At 40.6% G+C, this 20,423-nt stretch overlaps 2 protein-coding genes across 2 annotated transcripts in view; both read right to left on the bottom strand.

Annotated features, from left to right (window-relative positions):
- The window catches only part of LOC121634100 (gastrula zinc finger protein XlCGF57.1-like), a 540,387-nt gene that overhangs the window by 373,948 nt on the left and 146,016 nt on the right, over window positions 1-20,423 (bottom strand). The window lies entirely within an intron of this gene.
- LOC121634112 (protein Z-dependent protease inhibitor-like) lies at window positions 248-6,914 on the bottom strand. The gene is made up of 5 exons (XM_041976605.1): window positions 6,898-6,914; window positions 1,950-2,243; window positions 1,573-1,866; window positions 1,202-1,455; window positions 248-337 (listed from the first exon to the last, which is right to left on the bottom strand). Exons 2-5 carry the CDS (start codon window positions 2,233-2,235, stop codon window positions 263-265), a joined length of 909 nt encoding a protein of 302 aa, XP_041832539.1. The 5' UTR covers window positions 2,236-2,243; window positions 6,898-6,914; the 3' UTR covers window positions 248-262.

Below are 20,423 nucleotides of genomic sequence, written 5' to 3'. Positions count from 1 at the left end.
CATCACCGCTCTCTTTGACGGAGACAACAGATGTCTGATACACCTGATGGACAGAAAACAGTTGGAGTCAATAAAAGGATCAAACTGGTTGATAACAAGCAGTGAGACTCAGGAAGGAAATGAGCTTCATCACTCATCTTCATCAGTCATTCTTATCACTGACAAAAGTTTTTTTATGTTTCTTCTGACCTCTGTGAGTTTCGGTCCTTTAACTCCGCCCATGTTGATGATGTCAGTGTCGTCCTGAAACACCTGAACGACATCAAGAGTCTGAAGGACGTTTTTCAGAGAGTAGGGACGCTCCAACAAGAAACGAGGAAGCTGCACCTCCAACTTCCTGTTTCCAAAATAAAAGAATGTTTCTGTTGGTTTGTTAAGAAGGAGATAAAGACGAGGAAGAGGGGGAGGAGAGCACAGGAGGAGGAAGAGAGGACAGGAGGAGAACAGATGAGGAGGAAGAGAAGTGTAAGAGAAGCGAAGAGGAAGAGGAGGAGAGGACAGGAGGAAAAGGAGAGGAGGAGGAGGAAGAGGAGGAGGAGAAGGCATGAGGAGGAGGACAGGAAAGGAGAAGAGATGACAAGAAAGGATAGAGAGTTGGAGAAGATATGAGGATGAGGAAGAGGAGGACAGGAGGATGACTAAATGAAAGGAGAAGAGGGGGAGGAGATGATGAAAAGGAAGAAAATGAGGAAGAGGAGGAGAGAAGGAAGATGATATTGAGGGAGGGCGAGTGGAAGGAGATGTGGAAAGGGAAAAGAACACGATGAGGAGAGGACAGGAGGGAAGGGAGGAGAACAACTGATAAGAGGAGAAGAGTAAGAGGAGGAGAAGATGAGGAATAGAAGGGGAACAGGATGAGGAAGAGGACATGAGAAAAAGGAAATGAGGAGGAAGAGGAGGGGAATATGAGGAGGATGAGGAAGAGGAGAAGATGAGGAGGTGAAGAAGAGAAAAGGAAGAGGAAGAGGATAACCGGGCGAGGAAGTAGAGAGACAAACAGAAAAGAAGGACAGACTTAAAAAGCTTAAAGATTAAAACAGTGATTTCAGGATTAAAGGAAGTAAAAAGAAAGGTGAGGAAAGATGGACAGAATAATGAAGGAAGTAAAGTTGGGAGGTGAAGGAAAGGAGGGATGTAAAAGAAGGAAGGAGGTGAGGAAGGAAAAAGGAAGGTTTTCTCATGTCTTCTTCAGTTGTCTGACCCATGTCCGGATCTTCCCTGATGTCACTTCCTCTTCCACAGCAGTGATGTCTACGCCTTCATCGGGCAGCACCACCAACATGGCCGCTCCGTCCGCCAGCGGCAGCTTCAGCACGCCGGCCTTCACCAAGCGGTCGTACGCCAGGAAGTACTTATCGGCCCGGGACATCATGGGAACCATGACAACCTGGTACTTGTTCATGTAGAAACGCTCGTCCTGAGTGGAGGACGAGTTAAAGACCGGGCTGAAGCGGGCTGAAACACGCAGGAAACTTTATTCAAACACAGGAAACTTTATTCAAATACAGGAGCTTTACAATTTGATGTTTGCTCACAGCACAAATTCCTTAAGAACATGTGGGACTTTCTTACTCTGGTAAGAGGCGGCGGTCGCAATCAGCAGCTGGGTTTGCGTGTCCAGGATGGACAACAGTTCCTGGACCCGTTCTCCGGTCTGGTTCTGGGCCCAGCGGTTGATGGCGTCGATGGCATCAAAATTTGCCATATAGTTCAAACTCTGAACCTTCCCCCCAAACTTTGTCTGAACCAGATCCAGATAGGATGTGGACACCTGGCAACCCTGAGCAGGGAAGATGGCCACGCCCTGCTGGAGGTTCTGGACCGCATCCTTCTGAAAGACCGTGTTCCTCAGAGTCTGAAACTGATCTGAGAACAGCAGAGAAGAAGTTCAAACACCTTTTAACATCCAGTGTCCTGTCATTTCTTATGTTCTCAAAGTCCTGGTCTACCTGGCAGGTTCTGAGGGTCAAGTCCGGTCAGTGTGAGTCCTTGAAGCAGCTGGTCCTGGGTTGGACCGCTGGTGGTGGTCAGCAGAGCGATTAGTCCGGCAGACAACGTGAGAGGAGACAGGAAGACATTGTCGTCCGTTCGGCTGGCGACGGCTCGGTAGAGACGGGTACCAAAGTCTGTGTTCCTCTGGATCAGGTCCTCCAAAGCAGGATCGAGGTTCTGAGAAGAAACTGGACCCAGCAGGAGGACGAGGACGACCAATGAGAGGAGGACGGAGGAAGTCATGGTCTCCTCTGTTGGAGAAACAGAACACAACATGATGAAGAGCAGCTCGTCATCATCTGTAACAAGCATGGAGCTCCACAGCTGACCCAAAACATCTTATTTAGCTTTCACAGAGACCCCAAACCACCTGGAAGCAGCTGAGTTATTGATCACTTATCAGTTTTTGTTTCTAGAGCATTTTTCATAAAAAAGACCCATCGTTAATAAAAACAATCAACCCTTGTTTAGGCTGTTTGGGATCTTTTTGTCCTTCCAGGTTATTTTTTCCTCAGTTTCTGGCCACCGTTCTGGTTGTTTCCATGTATGGGATTATTTTTATAAGAACATCTCTAAAATTATACTACAAATCTTTTTTAAAGGTCAACAGAAAGCCAGGAACAAATTTACCACTTAACATCAGATTAAAACTACCAAACACCACATGTAGTTAGAAAGATTATTTTAACACTTTATGTGTCAATTTCATCACATGTCACTTTTCTTATAAAAAATGAAAAACAAAATTATTTATTTCCCTCATAACACATGTTAGGGGGATATTATTTAAAGATCAAAATGAATGTTTGGAAATGACTGAATCCCGGCTCTCAAACATATGTTTCTAACATCATCTACAACTTTGGCCCTGAACCTGGACTGTTGCTCCTGAAACATACAATTGTCTTTACAAAAATAATTGAATTATTCACCATTTAAAAATAGTCTAAAGCAATGATTAAAAGCACACCAACAATGTACCCACCGTCTATAACACAATCATTGTTTCTTAACTAGACAACCATATTATGTAATTATAGTTGGTTGTCCATGTGTTATTTTACGTTGCTGTCCTGGTATTATCTGATATATTTACCATTGTATGTCATTGTTTATTACTTTTTCACGTCCATTAACCTGCCTCAGGATCAAAGATGGAGATCAGCTACTGGATATAATGCCTGGTTCATTTTTTTAATACATTAAAAAATTAAAAATGAACTAAAAACAAGTTTTTTTCTCAGGTTTTGCTTGAAAATTGTAAACTGGATAAGATCAGAGGCATCTAAATTTTCTGTCTTCAAGGCAGATCTAACCAGATCTTTTACATGCAACTGGGGAAAAAATAAAAAAAGATGTTTTGTTTTCTTAAAATTCATTTCGTGTGTTATCATGGGTCGAGCCATTTTGTGCAGATTCTCACATCAAATCTACATGCTCGTGTACTTTGGTGGATATTTACCTGCACAGATCAATAACTGAATCAGGACTAAAACATCTGCAGCTAGTCCCGGTTTCCTGATAATCTGAATCAGCCCAAATCTACATTCTGATCCAGATTATTTCTGATGGATCCCATCACATTAGTTTTTTTTTTGTAAACAAACATGAGTGAGCATTAGAAGATGTGTGGTAAGTCAGTCCAACTTATTACAGTTCTACTGATCTTCCAGGGCTTCACCCATCAGGGTGAGCCATTCTCCCACACACTCTTTGTGAACGTTTGTCACTCTTTATATTTGGCTGGTGGCCTTAAAAACCAACATCAATCTTTCTACAACATTTAGAGCATTTGAACTGGAACCTTCTGCTTCCAGCAGCAGCTGAACATCATCCTGAGCTGCCCAGTCCCTCAGAGTTTCTGAGCAGGTGTCGAATAAAAATACCACCGAAAAATGGACTTTGTATGCTATGCATGATATCAATACTTTAAATTTCCAGATTCTGTTTTGAATCCTCCTTTTTTCGTTTATTTTCACCATCCCATAAACAGGGCACTGTAAACAGTCACGATTTGCAACTACATGTTTTTTTAGTTTATTAATTTTTTAATGCATTTCATTGGTACATTTGTTTATTAAATAAAATATTCATTTTCAGTATTTCTATATTTAATTATAAATGAAACGGCTCTCCATACATTACAATTTCACAGTAGATCCAAAAAAATCACAAAACCTTTATTCACTGGTATCTGGAAATGAAAAATCCAGTATTTCACATGAATAAATTGTCAGGAGCTAAGAGTTATCTTTAAACTAACATATGTGTACATTTCCACTTGTGTGTGGTAATCCTAACCCCCTGAACTGACTCCCCTTATAATACATACAAAAGTCAGACTTATTAAATAAGAAATACATAACAGATAAAACAAACTCTCTCCTGCCTTAGTAATGTTTTAACTTCCCCCCTTGAGGAGCTTTATGGATATAATGTGAAAGGCGGCAGAGGTGAGGACCCAAATGGAGACTGATGAGGCAGGAGACAGACCAACACCACAATCCAGGATTTAATATCAAGGAACAAAGTAACCGATACAGACCGAACACGGAAACAACAACAAAGCTGTGGCACTGAGTCAGAGAAACCAAGGCGTATATATACAGGGAACAGGTGAAGTGAGGGAGCAATCAGACCAGGTGAACTAACGAGCCAGAACCAGAAACCACTAAACACATAAGGGAACAAACAAAACTGGAAACTAAACATGACAAAACCAAGAACATCACCTATGACAACAACATATAAGGCTCCTTGTGATACTTAAGTATTATTACTTTTTTAAATTAGTTTTTTGCTGAATACAGATTTAAAAGCTGGAGTGAGGTAGCCATAGTCAAACCATGACCTCCAGTGGTTGGGAGATGAACTGCTCTCTACCTACGTCCACCAGCCAGAACATCGGCTGTAGCCACATATGTGGCCACGTTTTCTGCAGCTTTAACTAAAGATGGAACACATGTCAACATGAGGCCACGTCTGCCTGAGTGTCTGCTCACAACCAGTTCACCAGAACCACCAGATGAAGACACGCACTACTGGGGGAAAATCACCACCAGAGACGGGGACATGTATGTGAAAGGATGAGACCATGTGACCCCTTCTAACCAAGCAGAACAGAAGCGCATGGAGTCCCAGGATGGAGGCAGAAGCTCGTGTTGATCTGGATCTCAAAGCTCCAAACATTTCCTTTAAACCTTGATTTTACTGCAGTTTCCTGATTCCTGAGATTCTGACATCTGTTTCCAGGTGCTGGACTCAGCTGGTCTCAGTCCTACCTGAAAGACCTGGTTTCTCAGTCCATCACACTGATTACTCAGATGGATCTGCTCACCTCAGGCGTTCCTCAGGGTTCTGCTTTTGGCCCGGTTCTCTACATACATGCTGCTTTTGGCTTCAACTTTAGAGAAATATGTTTTTAATATTTTACAACTGATGTCTGAATCTACTTTCCCCCGAATCTAAATACTAAAATCTCACTGGAACAGCAAATAGCAACTTTTCTTACTGAAGAGTTGGTAACTGTGTGCACGCAGCAGCGCCCTCATCATCCGAGAAGCACACACAAAAGAGTGGGTGGACAGACAGACAGACAGTCCTCTCACGTGCTCCTGCAGCTGGTCGTCATCTATGAGAGTCTACATCAGCTTTGACTTCTTATACAAAAACGACGAGGAACATCCCAGCATTCTTGCTATTTTTTAACTGTATGTCCTTTGTTCATAAGTAATTTTATCCGCTCTCTGGTAACCTCAATAATTGGTGTGCCTCTTCGTCCTAAGATAAGGAATACAGTCAGTAAGTACACATAAGGCAGTCATATGTTGTGTAAAAGTAAATGACACCAGAAAAAAAAGAACTTTAAAAATGAAAGCAGACAAGTTATAAAAGATATCAATAACGTTTGTGATGGTTTTAACTGACTCGCCTTGCGGAGAATTGTTGATCTTCGTCACCCTGGTTAAATATTTGTAAAACTACAGGCAGGCATAAAGGGTGACCAATGGCACTGATTTATTAAAAAAAAAAAAAACAACAAGAAAATCACGAGTTTTGGACACAGGAGGTTTGTGCCCGACAGCAACGATATCCCAAATGTTTATTTTAGATAGGAGGAACGTCATTTAGGATATCTGGAGGTAAAAACGCAATGAATGGGGAATGTGACGTCATTTGTTCTAGTAAGAATGCAATATTAGATATCTGAAATGTTCATTTTGACTAGGAAGAATTGAATTAAAGATATCTGAAATACATATCCAGTCAAGCTAATAGATGTTAAAACTGGCCAACTAAAATTTGTAAAGATTTGTGGATACCTGAAGTTTGGTTCTTACTAGTACGAAAACTTAAATTCAGTTACTGCAAACAAAAATGTGATGGAGGACATTTTTAATTAGAATTCTGACTAGTAAGAATGTAATTTTGACACTAGAAAGAATCTAATGTGGACATCTACCAAAGGGAACAATGAGAGGAGTGCGCTTTGAATAAATGTTAAAATGTTGTTTTAAAGAGCTTTATAAATAAAGTTGGTATGGTATGGTGCATTGTCGTCTTGTGTTGTGACAATCAAATGCAATTATCTACTAGGCTACTTCAGTTGCTTATTTACATGTTTGCTCTTGTATGTTCATTAATGAACTTGTCTCAGAAAATATGCACATTTATTGCATAATTACTGATATGATTAAAACATTTACAGATAATTGAGGTCATTAATGAGATGTTTTTACCTACAGATGAAAATAAACTTTCTCTATGACTTGGTGTGACGGGGGTTTCAAAAACAGTCTTGAAAGCGCAGATGAACTTGATTTTCTCTTTGGAGACAAAGGGCAGATTAACCACTCGTTATTAATCACCATGAACACAAGGAAATGGTCTTACTGAAACAGACACTGCAGGAGTCGGCTGGAGGAATGGGAACCAGGGAGCCAGGAATGGAGAAGAGGTGAGTCCATAATGTGCGTAGGTTAAGGTCTAACAGGGAGTGACTGTGGTGCTGGGGTATAAAAGGGCTGGTGAGCCTGTGGGAGACAGGTGTGACTAGTTAGGCTTGATTGGAGTGAGAGGATCAGGCACAGGCGTGGAGGATCAGGGGAGTGCCGGCGGAGGATTGGCAGGACAGGCTGTGACACCAGGCGCCTCGGAGGGATCCAACAGGATGCTTTTGAAAGCGGAGACCAAAGCCTTCTCAACGCATTCAAAATTGACTTCCAGAAAAGCCAGGACGTGTTCCTCTGTAGCTTTACTTAAAGAACAAAACTTTTTAAAAATGGGTGGGGGGTGGAGACCGGATTTGGGGCTCGTTGTCCTCTCATCCACCAGGGACGTGACCATGGGGATTGGTGGGAGGGTATGTGAGAAACTGTTAGAGATGCAAGAGGCTGTGGTCCATCAGGACCTAAACCTCACGCCATAGAAACAGTTTCTTCCCCTCTGCAACCAGCCTCATCAACCGGGACCCCCCTGTGACTCTGACACTGGTTCAGCTGTAAACTGTGCCTCGTGACGGCGGGGGGCTCTGGCTGGGGCTCTCCTCTGCCACCCTCTGGGTGGGACCGGGGTCGTCTTCGATGTGGGGTAGCTTGGGTTCATGCTCTGGGATTGCTGCGGATGACCCGGGGCTGCCCTGGTTTGCCTCTAGCCTCTGTGGAGGTGCGGTCGCATTTGCACGATCTCACTCATCAGTCCTCATTACTGATCACTTCTCATTCCTGGAGACCCTGGGCTCTCACATTAGCAGCTAACGCTAACGCTTTGCCATGTTCAACAAACTCCAAATGTTTCGAAAATAACAGGAAGTGATATCACCACACACACACACACACACACACACACATAAGTACTCCAAATTAAATTCCATAATGGACTGATATGTAGACACCGATCTTTTGATCAGATTATTTCAGTAATCTGATTACTCCTGAATATCTGAATTTTCAGTGTTTTATTAAAATAATTATCAGAGAATGTCTTTACTATTCAAGACAAACTGGTGTTGTTACATTGGAAATTAAAATAAATAAAATCAAAGTGGATTTAACCCCCTTCAAACCAGAGTTGTCCATCTGACATTCTGGTCCACACTCATTACCAGTGAACTGTAATGGGATTTATTGGTACTTGTAATCGTACTCAGCAACAAGTACTTCACTTTAAGTACTTGATGCATCCCTACTAATTTGCATAAACATAATTTCATAAACTGAAAAAAGTAAAACGTAGTAATAACGTGTTATTTGGAAATTTGACCTTTTCCACCTGCAGTGTCTCACCAGAAATCCAACTTTAAAGGCATCTGGGAGCAGTGGGAGGTCCAAGGCGTCGTAGTGACAGACGGGCGGCGAACAACGTCTTACTGAGAATAATAAACCACTTCCTCCCATTCTGTCTTCACAAACACACACAATATAAATAAACACACACACACAGTTTTCAGTCCTGTTCTCCTGGTCCAAAAAGGATTTCCGACTCACGGCACGGTGTTCCCTGAGACACTACCCTCCACACACAGATATTCCTCCCTCGACACTCGCCGTTTCCTGCCATAGGATGGCCCTGCTTGTCCTCCGTGACCCTCGACACCAATAAACCTCAGATGTCATCAAAATTCAGACACCGTTGGCAGGATATTCTTGTCCTTCCACAAACATCTGCAAACACACTTGAAGCTGATGTTTAACATCCAAGTTTCTGGATATTTTTTTAAAAACTTATTCAAAGTGAAACATCAAATAATAACCAAGAAAGAAACAACACCTGCAGCAGTCTGAATATGCAAATGAGTCTGAGCTTAATGAGCTGCTGATTGGTGGACGACCTCGTCCCAACCAGAGATCTGCTGAGAGGGATGATAAAACCTCACTCAGGGTGGAAAAAGCTGCTGGGTCTGACATGTGGGACAAGAACAAACAAATGGGAAGGGAAACATAAAGGTGGACCATTGTCTGGACACAAAACTTAAAGCAACAAGACTGAAAGTAAAAAATGTCCAAGAAAAGAAACGGAAGGAAAGAGAAGTAAAAGAAAAACAACCTAAACTCCAACAAATGATATTTAGAAAAGTCAAAAGCACAAACTGAATGCAGAACTGATGACGTGACATCACGTTGATAAAATTAGATCATAATTTACATCCAGCACCAGATAAAATCCCAACATATCCCTCCTCCTTCGGCTCAGTTCAAGTTCTGGTTCCTAGAATCATCTGAGATGAAGAGGCCTGGACTGAAGGCACTCAGCCAATGAAAAGGTGCTGAAAAGTCCATCTGAAGCGATCAGCTGGATGAAAGAACAGAGAAAATGTGTGTGTGCTTGAGCTGTAGACCACTTAAAGAGGAAAGATCTTGGTGGATGTTTGAGGGTTCAGATGAAAGTTCAGGGTCATGAAGCAGGTCTGTTCAGGGAGCGGTGAGAGCCCGGGCCAGGACCCGAGTCGGTCCTCACAAAGGCAGGTACAGACACGTGTGTGTGGGGTGGTGTGTTGTCATCGGTGCATTAAATCCTGGCTGTATTGCTAAAAGATTAGCAGGTGTGAAAAGATGAGGCGTTTCGGTGTGTGTGTGTCTGGCCTCAGTCACACGATGATTGGGTTTCAGCGAACACGACCAGGACCTGTGGGAAAGTCTCACACACATTAAAGCTTTCAGACATGCAATACGCCACATTTCTGGATGTTAAAGGGTTTTTAAAGGTGAAACGGAGACACGACGGGTGAAACATGAACCACAGAAACGTGTAGAGTCAAATAGACAAAGAAAGACAAACAAAAAGACACCAGAAAAAAGATGGAAAAATGTAAAAACATCACAAAATCAACACAAAATGACCAAAATGCCAACATTTTTGTACCAATCCGATACCAAAATTGTCCTGCAGACAACACGCCAGAGCGCCTCCATTCGCTTATCTCAGAGTTTCATAGTTTGTTTGAATCTGTTCGTAAGAAATGACAGGAACCATTTCTAAAAGCAACAGAGCTGCAGTGTCCCTGCCTGTGCAAAACGTCTTTCCTATATCTATATAGAAATATATATCATATATAATAATATCAACACTGTTTCTATATTATTTTATTTATACTGCTATATATCTCATAAGCATTCTTTCAGGACAGCCTCAGCTGTCAGATTGGGAGGTAAAATGATATAAACCAGTCTGTAGCAGCTTTTAATCCCAGTATAAACCAGTCTGTAGCAGCTTTTAATCCCAGTATAAACCAGTCTGTAACAGCTTTTAATCCCAGTATAAACCAGTGTGTAGCAGCTTTTAATCCCAGTATAAACCAGTCTGTAACAGCTTTTAATCCCAGTATAAACCAGTCTGTAGCAGCTTTTAATCCCAGTATAAACCAGTCTGTAACAGCTTTTAATCCCAGTATAAACCAGTGTGTAGCAGCTTTTAATCCCAGTATAAACCAGTCTGTATCAGCTTTTAATCCCAGTATAAACCAGTCTGTAGCAGCTTTTAATCCCAGTATAAACCAGTGTGTAGCAGCTTTTAATCCCAGTATAAACCAGTCTGTAACAGCTTTTAATCCCAGTATAAACCAGTCTGTAGCAGCTTTTAATCCCAGTATAAACCAGTGTGTAGCAGCTTTTAATCCAAATATAAACCAGTGTTTAGCAGCTTTTAATCCCAGTATAAACCAGTGTGTAACAGCTTTAAAAACCCAGTATAAACCAGTCTGTAGCAGCTTTTAATCCCAGTATAAACCAGTCTGTAACAACTTTTAATCCCAGTATAAACCAGTGTGTAGCAGCTTTTAATCCCAGTATAAACCAGTGTGTAGCAGCTTTTAATCCCAGTATAAACCAGTGTGTAGCAGCTTTTAATCCCAGTATAAACCAGTGTGTAGCAGCTTTTAATCCCAGTATAAACCAGTGTGTAGCAGCTTTTAATCCCAGTATAAACCAGTGTGTAACAGCTTTTAATCCCAGTATAAACCAGTGTGTAGCAGCTTTTAATCCCAGTATAAACCAGTGTGTAGCAGCTTTAAATCCCAGTATAAACCAGTCTGTAGCAGCTTTTAATCCCAGTATAAACCAGTCTGTAGCAGCTTTTAATCCCAGTATAAACCAGTCTGTAGCAGCTTTTAATCCCAGTATAAACCAGTCTGTAGCAGCTTTTAATCCCAGTATAAACCAGTCTGTAGCAGCTTTTAATCCCAGTATAAACCAGTCTGTAGCAGCTTTTAATCCCAGTATAAACCAGTCTGTAACAGCTTTTAACCCCAGTATAAACCAGTCTGTAACAGCTTTTAACCCCAGTATAAACCAGTCTGTAGCAGCTTTTAATCCCAGTATAAACCAGTCTGTAACAGCTTTTAATCCCAGTATAAACCAGTCTGTAACAGCTTTTAATCCCAGTATAAACCAGTCTGTAACAGCTTTTAATCCCAGTATAAACCAGTCTGTAGCAGCTTTTAATCCCAGTATAAACCAGTCTGTAGCAGCTTTTAATCCCAATATAAACCAGTCAGTAGCAGCTTTTAATCCCAGTATAAACCAGTGTGTAGCAGCTTTTAATCCCAGTATAAACCAGTCTGTAACAGCTTTTAATCCCAGTATAAACCAGTCTGTAGCAGCTTTTAATCCCAGTATAAACCAGTGTGTAGCAGCTTTTAATCCCAGTATAAACCAGTCTGTAGCAGCTTTTAATCCCAGTATAAACCAGTCTGTAGCAGCTTTTAATCCCAGTATAAACCAGTGTGTAGCAGCTTTTAATCCCAGTATAAACCAGTCTGTAACAGCTTTTAATCCCAGTATAAACCAGTCTGTAGCAGCTTTTAATCCCAGTATAAACCAGTCTGTAGCAGCTTTTAATCCCAATATAAACCAGTGTGTAGCAGCTTTTAATCCCAGTATAAACCAGTCTGTAGCAGCTTTTAATCCCAGTATAAACCAGTGTGTAGCAGCTTTTAATCCCAATATAAACCAGTGTGTAGCAGCTTTTAATCCCAGTATAAACCAGTCTGTAACAGCTTTTAATCCCAGTATAAACCAGTGTGTAACAGCTTTTAATCCCAGTATAAACCAGTCTGTAGCAGCTTTTAATCCCAGTATAAACCAGTCTGTAACAGCTTTTAATCCCAGTATAAACCAGTCTGTAGCAGCTTTTAATCCCAGTATAAACCAGTGTGTAGCAGCTTTTAATCCAAATATAAACCAGTGTTTAGCAGCTTTTAATCCCAGTATAAACCAGTCTGTAGCAGTTTTTAATCCCAGTATAAACCAGTGTGTAACAGCTTTAAAAACCCAGTATAAACCAGTCTGTAGCAGCTTTTAATCCCAGTATAAACCAGTCTGTAACAGCTTTTAATCCCAGTATAAACCAGTCTGTAACAGCTTTTAATCCCAGTATAAACCAGTGTGTAGCAGCTTTTAATCCCAGTATAAACCAGTCTGTAACAGCTTTTAATCCCAGTATAAACCAGTCTGTAACAGCTTTTAATCCCAGTATAAACCAGTGTGTAGCAGCTTTTAATCCCAGTGTAAACCAGTGTGTAGCAGCTTTTAATCCCAGTATAAACCAGTGTGTAGCAGCTTTTAATCCCAGTATAAACCAGTGTGTAGCAGCTTTTAATCCCAGTATAAACCAGTGTGTAGCAGCTTTTAATCCCAGTATAAACCAGTCTGTAGCAGCTTTTAATCCCAGTATAAACCAGTCTGTAGCAGCTTTTAATCCCAGTATAAACCAGTGTGTAACAGCTTTTAATCCCAGTATAAACCAGTCTGTAGCAGCTTTTAATCCCAGTATAAACCAGTGTGTAGCAGCCTTTAATCCCAATATAAACCAGTGTGTAGCAGCTTTTAATCCCAGTATAAACCAGTGTGTAGCAGCTTTTAATCCCAGTATAAACCAGTGTGTAGCAGCTTTTAATCCCAGTATAAACCAGTGTGTAACAGCTTTTAATCCCAGTATAAACCAGTCTGTAGCAGCTTTTAATCCCAGTATAAACCAGTCTGTAGCAGCTTTTAATCCCAGTATAAACCAGTGTGTAGCAGCTTTTAATCCCAATATAAACCAGTGTGTAGCAGCTTTTAAAACCCAGTATAAACCAGTCTGTAGCAGCTTTTAATCCCAGTATAAACCAGTCTGTAACAGCTTTTAATCCCAGTATAAACCAGTGTGTAGCAGCTTTTAATCCCAGTATAAACCAGTGTGTAGCAGCTTTTAATCCCAGTATAAACCAGTGTGTAGCAGCTTTTAATCCCAGAATAAACCAGTGTGTAGCAGCTTTTAATCCCAGTATAAACCAGTGTGTAGCAGCTTTTAATCCCAGTATAAACCAGTGTGTAACAGCTTTTAATCCCAGTATAAACCAGTGTGTAGCAGCTTTTAATCCCAGTATAAACCAGTGTGTAGCAGCTTTAAATCCCAGTATAAACCAGTCTGTAGCAGCTTTTAATCCCAGTATAAACCAGTCTGTAGCAGCTTTTAATCCCAGTATAAACCAGTCTGTAGCAGCTTTTAATCCCAGTATAAACCAGTCTGTAGCAGCTTTTAATCCCAGTATAAACCAGTCTGTAGCAGCTTTTAATCCCAGTATAAACCAGTCTGTAGCAGCTTTTAATCCCAGTATAAACCAGTCTGTAACAGCTTTTAACCCCAGTATAAACCAGTCTGTAACAGCTTTTAACCCCAGTATAAACCAGTCTGTAGCAGCTTTTAATCCCAGTATAAACCAGTCTGTAACAGCTTTTAATCCCAGTATAAACCAGTCTGTAACAGCTTTTAATCCCAGTATAAACCAGTCTGTAACAGCTTTTAATCCCAGTATAAACCAGTCTGTAGCAGCTTTTAATCCCAGTATAAACCAGTCTGTAGCAGCTTTTAATCCCAATATAAACCAGTCTGTAGCAGCTTTTAATCCCAATATAAACCAGTCAGTAGCAGCTTTTAATCCCAGTATAAACCAGTGTGTAGCAGCTTTTAATCCCAGTATAAACCAGTCTGTAACAGCTTTTAATCCCAGTATAAACCAGTCTGTAGCAGCTTTTAATCCCAGTATAAACCAGTGTGTAGCAGCTTTTAATCCCAGTATAAACCAGTCTGTAGCAGCTTTTAATCCCAGTATAAACCAGTCTGTAGCAGCTTTTAATCCCAGTATAAACCAGTGTGTAGCAGCTTTTAATCCCAGTATAAACCAGTCTGTAACAGCTTTTAATCCCAGTATAAACCAGTCTGTAGCAGCTTTTAATCCCAGTATAAACCAGTGTGTAGCAGCTTTTAATCCCAATATAAACCAGTGTGTAGCAGCTTTTAATCCCAGTATAAACCAGTCTGTAGCAGCTTTTAATCCCAGTATAAACCAGTGTGTAGCAGCTTTTAATCCCAATATAAACCAGTGTGTAGCAGCTTTTAATCCCAGTATAAACCAGTCTGTAACAGCTTTTAATCCCAGTATAAACCAGTGTGTAACAGCTTTTAATCCCAGTATAAACCAGTCTGTAGCAGCTTTTAATCCCAGTATAAACCAGTCTGTAACAGCTTTTAATCCCAGTATAAACCAGTCTGTAGCAGCTTTTAATCCCAGTATAAACCAGTGTGTAGCAGCTTTTAATCCAAATATAAACCAGTGTTTAGCAGCTTTTAATCCCAGTATAAACCAGTCTGTAGCAGTTTTTAATCCCAGTATAAACCAGTGTGTAACAGCTTTAAAAACCCAGTATAAACCAGTCTGTAGCAGCTTTTAATCCCAGTATAAACCAGTCTGTAACAGCTTTTAATCCCAGTATAAACCAGTCTGTAACAGCTTTTAATCCCAGTATAAACCAGTGTGTAGCAGCTTTTAATCCCAGTATAAACCAGTCTGTAACAGCTTTTAATCCCAGTATAAACCAGTCTGTAACAGCTTTTAATCCCAGTATAAACCAGTGTGTAGCAGCTTTTAATCCCAGTATAAACCAGTGTGTAGCAGCTTTTAATCCCAGTATAAACCAGTGTGTAACAGCTTTTAATCCCAGTATAAACCAGTGTGTAGCAGCTTTTAATCCCAGTATAAACCAGTGTGTAGCAGCTTTTAATCCCAGTATAAACCAGTGTGTAGCAGCTTTTAATCCCAGTATAAACCAGTCTGTAGCAGCTTTTAATCCCAGTATAAACCAGTGTGTAACAGCTTTTAATCCCAGTATAAACCAGTCTGTAACAGCTTTTAATCCCAGTATAAACCAGTGTGTAACAGCTTTTAATCCCAGTATAAACCAGTCTGTAACAGCTTTTAATCCCAGTATAAACCAGTCTGTAACAGCTTTTAATCCCAGTATAAACCAGTCTGTAGCAGCTTTTAATCCCAGTATAAACCAGTCTGTAGCAGCTTTTAATCCCAGTATAAACCAGTGTGTAGCAGCCTTTAATCCCAATATAAACCAGTGTGTAGCAGCTTTTAATCCCAGTATAAACCAGTGTGTAGCAGCTTTTAATCCCAGTATAAACCAGTGTGTAGCAGCTTTTAATCCCAGTATAAACCAGTGTGTAACAGCTTTTAATCCCAGTATAAACCAGTCTGTAGCAGCTTTTAATCCCAGTATAAACCAGTGTGTAACAGCTTTTAATCCCAGTATAAACCAGTCTGTAGCAGCTTTTAATCCCAGTATAAACCAGTCTGTAGCAGCTTTTAATCCCAGTATAAACCAGTCTGTAGCAGCTTTTAATCCCAGTATAAACCAGTGTGTAACAGCTTTTAATCCCAGTATAAACCAGTCTGTAACAGCTTTTAATCCCAGTATAAACCAGTCTGTAGCAGCTTTTAATCCCAGTATAAACCAGTCTGTAGCAGCTTTTAATCCCAGTATAAACCAGTGTGTAACAGCTTTTAATCCCAGTATAAACCAGTCTGTAACAGCTTTTAATCCCAGTATAAACCAGTCTGTAGCAGCTTTTAATCCCAGTATAAACCAGTGTGTAACAGCTTTTAATCCCAGTATAAACCAGTCTGTAACAGCTTTTAATCCCAGTATAAACCAGTGTGTAACAGCTTTTAATCCCAGTATAAACCAGTCTGTAACAGCTTTTAATCCCAGTATAAACCAGTCTGTAGCAGCTTTTAATCCCAGTATAAACCAGTGTGTAGCAGCTTTTAATCCCAGTATAAACCAGTCTGTAGCAGCTTTTAATCCCAGTATAAACCAGTCTGTAGCAGCTTTTAATCCCAGTATAAACCAGTCTGTAACAGCTTTTCAATCCCAGTATAAACCAGTGTGTAGCAGCTTTTAATCCCAGTATAAACCAGTCTGTAGCAGCTTTTAATCCCAGTATAAACCAGTGTGTAGCAGCTTTTAATCCCAGTATAAACCAGTCTGTAGCAGCTTTTAATCCCAGTATAAACCAGTGTGTAGCAGCTGTCAGACTGGGAGGTAAATGATGTAAAATGAATGTATGAATAGATTTAGCAGCATAAAGGTCGACCAGAAGAAGAAAGCAGAATTTATTACTAACAGAACTTTGTAGAAATAACACACAGATCAACAGTGACCAAACCTTTTCTCATCTCATCGTTCTCTCAAGTTTTGGCTTTCAGGAGAAAAAATATTGTTATTGAAACAAACACACAACAGAAACTATTTCCATGTTTCCACTTTTTCCTCATTTCCAGTTATTCCTGCTACTATTTACCTGCTATCCTCACTAAACCAACTCCAGCTCAGCTGCTTTGTGGCGCCACCGTGCATCAGAAACGTCTTCTTGGCTTTATTCCAGCCATAGAGGAGCATTATTTTTCTTCTTTTCACACACACATAGAACTTTCTGCTCACTGGTTGATCTTTGGCTGCTCCTGATTGGACGTTACCGTCATTCATCAGAAGTATAAATAAAATATAGAGGAGGTGGTGCTTTTATACCCATAGATAGCTCATTCAGGACATAACCTGTTCCCTGTTACCATGGTGATTTACCCCGGTAACTAGCATTGTAGGATGGAAAACCCTGGGTTAATCCAGAAGTTACCTCCATAAGAGAAAATCCAGCTCCGTCACACAGGCCTACATGGAGGTCTGTTAGCAACATAGAGGTGATCTTTTTATGCCTAGCCAAGCCAACTTTATTTATAAAAGCACTTTACGACAGCAACCACTAAAGAAAGTGCTGCACATAAAATAACTAAACATTAAACAGTTTCCAGTACAATAAAAAAACAATATGATGAAATAAAAACTACTGTGATAAAGGGCAACATAAGGGTCAGGTAATAATAATAATAATAATAATAATAATAATAATAATAATAATAATAATAATAATAATAATAACAATAATAATAATAATAATAATAATAATAATCCAAATAAATTCAATAAATAAGTTTGTTTATTTAAAAAAAATTAAATATTAAAAATAAATAATTAAATAGAAAATGAATGATTAAAATGTTTAAATAAAAATTGATCAATAAAAATAAATTTAATCAAATAAATACACAAAAAGACTTAAAAATGAAAAGCAAATAAGACAAAACATATAAGTCATACAAAGGAGTGAGAAGAAGTATGACATAAACTCCCACCTCTTCTCCATAAATAATAAATAGCAATGGTTTAAACCTGCTCCTCCCTGAGCCTCCACCTTACCGTGGTGGAGGAGTTTTCATGTCCCGACCATCCTTGGAGCTTTGTTGTCGGGGGCTTTATGCCCCTGGTAGGGTCACCCATGGCAAACAGGTCTCTAAGAGAGGGACCAGACAAAACATGGCTCAATAGACCCCTATGATTAAGAAAGACCATGGTCCCAGGTTTCCCTTGCCTGGACGTGGGTCACCGGGCCCCCCCTCTGGAGCCAGGCCTGGAGGTGGGGCACGGAGGCGAGCACCTGGTGGCCGGAAAGGTAAATCAGGTTGGATGAATTTTCAGCACCAACAAGTGCTCGTCTTTGCAAATATCGCTGCTGACCACATAAAACTGAACTGGTTTGGAAAGTGTGACTATGAACCAGAAACACTTCATGGACTCTGCAGCAGGAGCGGCTCCCAGCTGGCGTTGTGCCACCCAGCATGGCGGCGTAGGCAAACAATGCGACCTCACTGAGAACGGTCCAGAGCCAAAATGCTTTAATTTGCATATAGGAGGAAAAATCTGGACTAATCCAGGTTCAGTTCTTTTTACATTTTTTTGACATGTTGGAGTCAAAGGTTTGTACAGAGGGGATCTCCAGACATCTTTTCTCAGCTGTGACCAGACACTAATTTTCCTTTTGAAGTAAAGCTGATGGTCTGAAGAGGATCCTTTATTTAATCTGAACCTGCTATAATCAGAACCACTGAGTCCTCACAGCAGTGGCCCCTGATCAGGAGGTGGTAGTGTGTTCGTGCAGGAGGATAAAGAGAAATTTATTACATGGCTTTAATGCACTCCCACACACTACATGAATGGTTGTTGTTTGAGGACATAATGGTCCATTGTTGCCATGAAGGAAACCTGCGGACACGTCCTCTGAGAGCGTCGTGCTACCTCTCTGCAGGTGCAGCACTACTCTGCTTCCTTCCTGTCACCTCACCCCCAAATCCCATCAAGACACTATGCAGAGGAAACAGACCAGTGTGTGTGCTGGTTTTTACTATAATGGAACCAGCGTATGAAGACTTCCTGTGAACGTGTGGACGGTAAATTTCTCCCTAAGGACATAAAAGTTTTTTTTTCCATCTAGGGCTGATGGTTGGATGAGTGGTTGAAGACGGTTGAAACAGAAACGCTGGAGGTTATCAGCATGTTGAGTCTTTTCAACACTCACTTGACCTCTGACTTTTCCACCGCTCCTCTAAATAAGGGTTAAGTCGTCTTATCCAGAGCAGGTATGGAAAGAAAGCACGGAAGTCAGACACACTCTTAGAAAAATGGTTGAGTAAAGGAGCCGAGGAATGGTCTTCCCTCTTCTAGCAGAGCAGCTGTCTGTGGATATTTAATCATTATTCAAGCTGTGGGGTTGTGTTTATGAGAGAAACTCTCAGTGTTTATTAGTCTGATCTGCATATGAACATAAATGAATAAAAAACAGACCATATCATAGTTTGATGATTTTTCTGTAAAACTGGGAAATTTAAAATGTTAAAAAGTCATATTTTTACGTTTTATTTGAAAACAAACTGTAACTTGAAATGTTTCTTGTTTTAACAATAAACTTATTAGGTTTTAATGGAACTTTTTATTGTAAATACAGGAAACATCACAAAAGCTGCTCTCGTTTGCATATTTTCTGGTTTTCGTTAGACTGGATTTAGCTCATTTGGACCACCTGTCGACTCACTTGAATCATTTCTAGACTGTCGCTCGGCTCTGATAAAATCCTGATTTTATAACCGTGGTACAAAATTCCTGCTCAGTTTACTTAATACAACGTCTGTAAATTCAGCTGGACCAACAGGGACCATGATCTCAGTGGGAGTTAGACGCTGGACTGACTGATGCAAACTGCATCCAGGCCGTGAACAGAACCTTTACCACATGTCGGCTTTACGAACCAGAACCTGCCCATGATGAAGCTTCCAGCTGGTTTATTCTGTCGTTTCGTGTTCTGCAGGTTTTTATTTTTTGATTTTGTCTTTTGCTTTGCAGGATTGAGATCATGTTCTGTTTATGTCTTCTAGTTTTATGAGGTTAGTGTTGGTCCATTTTTGGCCCCCAAGGGCCACTATCCTTCAGGTTTTATGTCCCGGCTTCTACACAACTGGTTTAGATGAAATGTTTCTCCCCAACAGCTTCTCACGTTCTGCACGAGGCGGCTAATGATCCATTAATATGAACAAACCTGCAGGACGGCGGCCCTCCAGGTCTTTGACTGTAGATTCTTGTCCTACAACAAGACTGAATAGATTAAATGTTCTTCTTATTATTTCATAATTTAACGTATGTGTTATCTACACAAACAGTTAAGAACCAGCCTGATGACGAAACCTATGCATATGTTTGGACTTTAAGAAATGTATCTCGTTTCACATAAATTTAGTGACTAAATTTTAGAACCAAACAGAAAAAAAATGGCCTCCGTTGGTCACCTTCATGAGGAGTCCTGAAGGAGCCTGTATTTTATCAGAGGGGAAGAAGAGGAGTTCTCAGCAGTGAGGAAGGTGAAGGAGTGCTGGAGAGACTTAAACCTGTAATCTCCAAACACGTCAACACACACTCAAACCGCTGAGGAACTCTCTGGAATCTGCAGCGTGTGAAAGAGAGACGTGATTGTGGGAAATAGCTGTCATCAGCTGCACCACCCTCATCTTACCCTGACATCTGCAGCCTGTTAACGAAGGATGGACTAACATGATCCCACACGGCCAACGAAGAACCGACGAGCACTGCAGCATATGAGGATGAAGGCTGTACGGGTCCTGGACTGGGCTGCAGCTCCTGACCTGAAACAACCAGGACAGGACGAATGAACCTGAAGCGCCTCATCCGCTGCTTCCTTTAAATTCCACATCATGGAAACTAGAA

This window comes from Melanotaenia boesemani, chromosome 22 (assembly GCF_017639745.1).
Source record: "Melanotaenia boesemani isolate fMelBoe1 chromosome 22, fMelBoe1.pri, whole genome shotgun sequence".
Taxonomy (NCBI): Eukaryota; Metazoa; Chordata; class Actinopteri; order Atheriniformes; family Melanotaeniidae; genus Melanotaenia; species Melanotaenia boesemani.
This window is presented reverse-complemented; position numbering and strand designations above follow the sequence as displayed.